Source organism: Ochotona curzoniae, unplaced genomic scaffold, assembly GCF_017591425.1.
Source record: "Ochotona curzoniae isolate NIBS_2020 unplaced genomic scaffold, NIBS_Ocur_1.0 scaffold_3208, whole genome shotgun sequence".
Taxonomy (NCBI): domain Eukaryota; kingdom Metazoa; phylum Chordata; class Mammalia; order Lagomorpha; family Ochotonidae; genus Ochotona; species Ochotona curzoniae.
Window position 1 is genome coordinate 22,210 of NW_024467106.1, and position 7,515 is coordinate 29,724.

General features: G+C 55.0%; 1 protein-coding gene across 1 annotated transcript; it reads right to left on the reverse strand.

Annotated features, from left to right (window-relative positions):
- Positions 1 to 1,976: 1,976 nt before the first annotated feature.
- Positions 1,977 to 6,793, reverse strand: LOC121172521 (anomalous homeobox protein-like). Its single transcript, XM_041004572.1, has 6 exons — positions 6,545 to 6,793; positions 5,857 to 5,984; positions 3,731 to 3,854; positions 2,866 to 3,037; positions 2,261 to 2,322; positions 1,977 to 1,988 (listed from the first exon to the last, which is right to left on the reverse strand). The coding sequence occupies exons 1-6, from the start codon at positions 6,791 to 6,793 to the stop codon at positions 1,977 to 1,979; spliced, it is 747 nt and encodes a 248-aa protein (XP_040860506.1).
- Positions 6,794 to 7,515: the final 722 nt, after the last annotated feature.

The following is a 7,515-nucleotide window of genomic DNA, read 5'->3' on the forward strand; positions in this document are numbered from 1 at the left end:
CACCACCCTGCAGGAACCTGGAAAACATAGCAAAGACTGTCCCTCAGTCGACAGTGGGGGCTACACAATGTAGGCTCGTCTAGGTTCAACCACAAAGGCTGCAGGGCCCAGCACAGCACTAACACACTGCTCCTATTCTTTTTTTTTTTAAGAAGAAGGGTTTTCTTTATTTTTATTATTTTTTTTTATTGGAAAGGCGGATATACAGAGAGGAGAGACAGAGAGGAAGATCTTCCGTCCGATGATTCACTCCCCAAGTGAGCGCAACGGCCGATACTATGCTGATCCGAAGCCAGGAGCCTCTTCTGGGTCTCCCACGCGGGTGCAGGGTCCCAAAGCTTTGGGCCGTCCTCGACTGCTTTCCCGGGCCACAGGCAGGGAGCTGGAAGGGAAGTGAGGCTGCCGGGATAGAACCGGCGCCCATATGGGATCCCGGGCGTGCAAGGTGAGGACCCTAACCACTGCGCCACCGCGCCAGGCCCCTATTCTAAACCTATGACTGCCACTACAAGGACTGTATTCCTAAGAAAAAAATCTAGAAATACAAAAGACATTTATGTAAAAGATTAATTTGAAAGGCAGAATTATAGAAAGAGAAAGAAAACACATAGAGACAAATCTTCCATCCACTGGTTTATTTCCCAAATGGCTCGGCTGAGCTGGTCTGAAGCCAGGAATTCCATCTGGGTCTCCCACATGGGTGCAAAGACCCAGGGAGTTGGTCCATCCTCTGCTGCTTTCCCAGGCTATCAGCAGGAAGCAACTAAAATTTAAACCAGCAACCACACAGAATGGCGGCACTGCAGGGGCAGCTTTACGCACCACACTGCAACGCCAGACCCAGGGCTACACTACACCAGACCTGGCTTCCAGAGATACTTCATGAAGACCAACCACAAAAGCATTCATAGTTTATTTACAATGAGCTTCAATGCAGTGTTGGCAACTTAACATGATTAGCAAAAGCCCAATAGTCCAGAAAATGAATGCCAGTTGATTTTAAAGGCATACAAGGCAGAAGTTGGTAACGAAGCATTGCATTTCAAGGAACGCTCACTGCATCCCCTCCCTTGACTTCAGTAACACACCATTTTACAGCTGGAATCGAGGTCATACGAATCTACCAGAGGCCCAGGTACAAATGTCCTCAGGAGGGACCACATGCAACACAAGCGTGTGACCTAACGATCAGACCTGACATGAACCTCAGGCCCACAGCTGACAAACACTGAGCTCTCTGTACTTTCCTTATCTTTATGAGGCAGCAGACAAATATGGGCTGGTTGGAAAAGCAGCAAAAATCAAATTCTAAAACTCTTTCATGACCTGTTCCTCCTTTTCTCTATCTGCCTATTGTGAGAAGGACTAACTAAATAAGCCAAGAAAAAACACTACACGCTTAAAAATCCTTCACTTAGCAGCAGCATGGCCTCCCCCTAGGTGACTTCTGGACACCTCACCACTAGGAAACCACACCCCCAGCTGCCCTCAGGACTCAGCCTCAGCCTTGGTCTGAGCTTGGATTCTTGGTTCACTTACACTCTTTCGAAGCTGGTGTTGAAGTGTGTTGGGTTAAGCTGTGGCCTGCAACTCTGACATCCCATACTGGACCCAGCAGTCTCAGCTGCTCCACTTCCAAGTTACCTCCCCAGCAATATACCTGGGGAAGCAATGAAAGATGCCCTGGGTGCCTGGACCCCTGCCACCCAAGTGCAAGACCCGGAAAGAGCTGGTTCCTGGCTTTGGCCTCGCCTGGCTCCAACTGTTGAAGCCATTTGGGAAATGAACCATAAAATAGAAAAAAAATCTCTTGTTCTCCTTTCAAATATATTGTTTTAAAAAGTGCACTTGGTTTTCCTGTAATAAAGCCATATACTTCTTCTCCAAGGTTCAAAAATGCCTGCTACAGGTGCTCAGCTTCTTCCTTCCCACATTACTTCTGCGAGGTCTTCCTGGCAGTACACAAAGCAGAGTGCTCAGACAGCATTCTGCAAAGGAGAAAGGTGCTGACTGCACGGAATGCACAACAGACAGACTACAGCAGACTCACAAACCACAAAAGCTGGGGTCGTCTGCAGGCGAAGTCAATCTCCCCCCTTTTCCCAAACACACATGAAGGTGGGCCTCACTCCATGTCAGGTTCCAGAGTCACAGCTGCTCTGTCTCTGATGTGGCTTCCCTTCCTCCAATCAATCAGCAGTCACTGACCTGGTACCTGTGCGGTGGCCCCAGCACACTCATGCCCACTCCCCATCCTCACCTTCAGCTGAGAAGGCGAACGAACAGGTGAGATGGCCCCATAGCACGTGAGGACAACAGTACCTGGGAGCCAGGGGCCTTGAGATCGTCTCAGCTCCAGGAAGGTCTGTGACCAAGGCCAGGGCCTCCCAAGGTCTTTGGAGGGCGTCTGGAGACTGCGGAGGTACGCCGTCCCTGGGTCAGGCTGGAAAAAACAGAGGGAAGGAGAGGCTTTGTGACTCTATCTCGGCCTCCCTTCCAGCAAGTAGAGCAGGGTGTGGCCACTGGGTCATCAATCTTTGCTGTGAGCTATCCCCAGACCCACATCTACTCCCTGATCCCCACACCGATGCCCATCTATCTCCACATGGCAATCTGGGCACACAGGTGGGGGGACGGGCACCTACAACCTCACCTACACCATTCCTCGGCACAGTCTGACTCTCTCTACCTTCAGGATTAGCTGGCCACCAGGTGAGGTCTTGACTGTGCTGAACATTGGTGAGGTCTGCACCTATAGCCACAGTGCCCCTGTTCCAGTGTCCCGTAACAGTTAATGCAACGAGGGGGGCTTGTCAGAAAGCAAACCTCCAGATACCATGATGCTAGGGCCTTGGAGACACCCACCGGACCAATGACACCAGCGGTCCAGACGTCTCTCCTTTGTACTGGGGTCTTCGGCCACCACCCGCTGGGCTGGCTGCACATGCTGGAGCAGGGACCGCTGGCACCGCCGGTAATTAGCAAACCAGTTGTAGACCTGCTCTGCAGTCAAGCTTGTTTCCAAAGCCAAACTCTCCTGTCCGAAAACAGCACAATTAGCTTTGTTAACTCCTGGTCCGTGCCCACACTTCCACAGAAACCAAGCTGACCTCTCCAAAGGCAGCAGAATCGGCACCAGCTGCACTGGTGGCTGACCAGGGCCTCTCCTAGCCACCTGCTTGGAGAAGACACAACACCTCCCAGGCCCAGGCTCAGTTCGGGAGTCAGGCCAGGCCAAGCGTCGTAGGGAGCCGAGCCTCAGCAGGCCTTGTAGAGCAGGCCCGCAGTGTCCTGAACCTTGCAGAGCAGGCCCACGGTGTCCTGAACCTCGGGAGGGGCCCGCTGTGTGCAGTCACCGCCCCCAGCACCATGCACCCCACACATGGGGCGACCCTGAGCAAAAGCGCCAGCAGAGAGGGGGGACCCAGCCCAGTAAGCAGCAGACAGGAGAGGCCACCAGGAGGAGCCATGCGACCGCGGGACGGATGTGCTGAGGGAGCAGGAACCAGGCACTGTGGGCCAATGCCCCTACCCTCAACCCACACCCAGTACCAGCCATCTCAGCCTCCATGCCTACAGCCACACTGAGAACCTAAGAAGGCGACTGGGACTGCCCTCTGTAGACTAGGCACAGGGCACGCCCTCCCAAAAGAGGATAAAGAACAGGCGTGGGGGCAAAGGCCCAGGGACGGGCAGCTGAGGCAGAGGTAAGGCTTCCACCTGTTCTTACCCGCTGAGCCTTGCTGGGGTTAATGCTCACGGCCAAGGCAAAGTCTTGAAGCCTCCTGCGGACCTCTCTGGGGAAGTTCCGACTCTTGAGGCCATCCGGGCAGAGGCCTGCGGGTGGGGGATTCCTGGAGGAGATGAGAACAGCACAGTGAGGAGGCCCAGCGGTCCCCTGCCCTGTGACAGCAACATTTCTGAGGCAAGGCTGTCCCACAAGTGAAAATCAGCATCTAACCCACACACCTGCAGGCCATGGCGGGGAGCTCAGCCCCAAGACCCCCAAAGAGGGCTCCAGGATCTGGGTTCCCACCCCTATGTTTTCACATTTCCATGTGACTTTTCCCTGTCCTCCCTGTCTGCCCATGGGACTTATGAGGCAAAGTCCTTGGCCTTCCCACCCATCTCTCAGTGCAGCCCCACCCCCATACCCTTGCGCCCTTCTCTGCCCAGCACTTCCTCCCTAGATTTCACTGAGTTATCATCACTGACTTGCCACCATGGCGCCTGCCAGCCCACTGCACCCCTCAAACACATGGGGACCCCGGCAATGAGGCTGCGGCTGATGTTCTGTGTATTGGCTCCACTTCCCTGCCTCCCTAAGGACTTTCCAGATTCCATTCCAATTCAAGTGTTTCTTGCACCAGAGGCATCGGGGCTGGTAAACATTCTGGCGGCTCTCACCTCCCCCCAGCCCTCCGGCTGCTGCCTCAGTCAGGGCTCTCCCAGTAAAACTTCTCTAGCTTCACCCAGGGTCACTGAGCCAGCTCCTCCCCCTCACCACGGGCAGCAGAGGGTCACTGCTGTTCTCCTTTATCACCCTGGACTTCCCTCTCTGCATGCCACACCCCGCACTTCCCCTCACCCCCTGGCCACTCCTCAGCTGACCACTGCAGGGGGTATGAGGAGCAGCTAGGCTGCTCAGGCCACTGGACAACATCCCCAGCACTACTCCTGAGATTGAAGCCTCCTGGAGCTAGGCAGGGGACATGTCCAAGTTGGTCACAGTTTTTCGCCACCACTGAATATATCTTCATTTCTACTGAGGACAAATATCACTTCAGTTGAAGATTTCAGCTGCAAAGCCTATGTGGACGTACATAATGCAGTGGGCACCTTACACATCCCAAATGCAGCTCATCTCCCTGGAACCACTCACGCCACCCCTGCCCTGTGTGCCTTAACAAGAACCACCACACTCCTGGTTCCGACCCAGGGCCAAAAGCCCTGGAATCTCTTCCCTTTTCACTGCATACAACTGTTCTTGGGCCATGATTTGGGTCCTGGACAATGCCTGAGCCGCAAAGAGACACCACCCTTCCTGACAGCCCTCAGGGTCAGCCAGCACCATCAGAATACAGCCCTGGGCTCTCCTTGTGGTTCATCAGTCACTCTCCCCGCAGGTGAAAATTCAGCCACCACCTGTCCCTATGGTTACAGGCGAAGGTCACTGCTGCATTTTCCAAAGGCTGTGAACACCCCTTCAGCCAGCGGACATCCCCTAAACCAGAGGTCTTAAGCCAGACCTCTGAGGTTGCCACTCCCTCTGCCTTAAACACTGGTGCTCACAAGACCACCACCATCCCTCAGGTAGGGTCTCCTTCCAAGGCTGGGACAGACCTGCACTACCAACACTGAAGAAGCCCCTCCCCACAGCCCAGCCCCCTCAGACCACGGTCTCTGCAGAGACCTGCCTGCTAGCGATGATCGCACTTCGTGGTCTCATGTCAGTGCCACCTGCAGGAAAGCAAAGCCTAGGGTGCCCCAGCATCCAGACCCAGGGAGTGCTCCCCAAACAGCTTGAGTGACAGGATGCCACCCCTACACTGGTCACCAAGTGGCTGCCTCTGCTGGGCTTCCACTGGCAGGCTGTCAGCCTCTGTGTGGTGGGTCACACAGCCCTAGCGGTCCCAGGCTCACTGACTGCTGGACTCTGAAGGACTTGCCTCACATTGGCCTCCCTGCAAGCAAGCCTCTGTAGTACAATCCACCTCTTCTTCCAGGAGCCACAGGGAGGGGTGGGGTAGCACTCAGAACAAGACCTGTGAGCCTTGCTTGGCAACAGAAAATAACGTAAGGGCATGGCCAACCCCTCAGGAGCCCCTGACACACAGAGCTAAAGCCCAGCAGTACCTCTTCCTGCAGCGGAACTTCTGCACCGGGGTCAGCGCAGCCACACCCAGCTTCCTCCTGGCCAGGTCGTAGTGAATGTCGTTCCAGAGCTGCACCAGCTCACGGCTGCCTCCTGGCACCCGACAACCCTGTCAAGGAGAGTCCACTAAAGCCACATGTTGGTAGGAAGAACCAGGTCTGGACGGACCCACGGTTAGCAGTGCTGAGGGCTACAGTGGGAAAGGAATAAACAGGCACAAGCTAGAACCTGGAACAAGTGACATCAAGCGGCCAGGGAGGCATCAACTGCACAGAGCAAGGTCTTGGCCTCCTGCAGAGGGAATGACATACTGAGAGGGATTCCAGGTGCCGCCAGACTGGGGACTGGGGTGATGATGGGTGTACCTGGCCATCTGATCACTGTCAGTGCTTCAAAGCCAGAAAGAAATCAGGTTTCACTCCACCTGCTGTGTTTATGAGCTGGCACCACTTGATGCACATCCAGTACTCAGATTCCCAAGCTGCTTGTAACTCACTCAAGTGAGAATTACCGGAACTAATCTTTGTATAAAACACCTCTCCCAGGCAGCCCTAAGGGGTTGGTCTGTGAGATGTGGGCCAGCAACTCATTGCTAGCTCCCGGCATATGGATAATGCTTGAATGGTGCACCCTGCCCCTCCTTCCAATGGCCACTGAGCCCACATGTACCTCCAGAAGCCGGCAGGCCGCCTGTTGCTGCTCCTGCTGGGCCAGGACACGGGCACACACCAGGGCCACATCTGCATTGTCCAGGAGGTGCGGGCACAGCTGGCTGTCCAGAATGGCAGAAACCAAAGGCTGCATCTGAGTGAGGTCATCTTGGATGTCATGGCATAGGCTGCCCGCGAGGGGCACCAGCTCCGCCAGGGGTGGGTGGGTGTTCCCATGCTCCCTCAGCAACATCAAGAAGCTCTGCATCATGCCACTCTGCCAACAAAGACCAAGATCAGACCATGTGCACACAGCAGGCCACACTGCAACCTCCATGCCAGAGCAGCTGTGGTGCCCAACTGGGAATGGCCAAAGACCACACGCCTGCAAAATTTCCTTCTACCCTCCACCAGAAAAAGTCTGAATCCTGAGAGGGTGACCCCACGGGAGAGTGGCCAGCACTAGACCACCTCTTTGTCAACACTATTACTGATGTCATTGGAATGAGGTGGGGAGAGAACTCCTGCTAGTCTACTCCCCAAATATCCACAAGAGGCTATGCAAAGCCAGGTGAAAATTAGTATGGACCTCCCACGTGGACAACACAAACCGACCACCTGAGCTATCACCCACTGCTTCCCTGCCTCCCAGGGTGCAGTTGGGGGCCAGGCTTGAACCCAGATACCTCACAACGATAGGTGGGATCCCCGGCAGACTTAACTGTTACTCCAGAGCCTGCCCCCAGTCACCTGACTTCCCTGAGCCTCCCTTTTCCGCATGAGATAAACTTGATTCTGTTTCCTCGGGGAGGCCCCCAAGGCGTTCCGGGGCACTTGCCCACTGCCGCTGCTGCTCACTGAAAACGCTCAGCTTCCACAGGTTAGCCTGGAAAGGGCGGCCATGAGCAACGGGGTCTGTACCCAGAGCCTACCAAAAACGCTCCCGGGCTAAAGCCTAGGCCTCCACTTCGCCTGGTGCCCTGTGCCACC

Bases quoted from the DNA above. Each gene is read 5' to 3' on its own strand.
- LOC121172521 (XM_041004572.1), bottom strand. From the start codon at position 6,793: ATGCAGAGCTTCTTGATGTTGCTGAGGGAGCATGGGAACACCCACCCA. The intron at 3,855-5,856 runs GTACTGCTGGGC...CATCTCCTCCAG, and splicing joins AAGTTCCGCTGCAGGAAGAG to GAATCCCCCACCCGCAGGCC. The intron at 2,323-2,865 runs GTGGGTGTCTCC...CCTGGCTCCCAG, and splicing joins CCGCTGGTGTCATTGGTCCG to GTACTGTTGTCCTCACGTGC.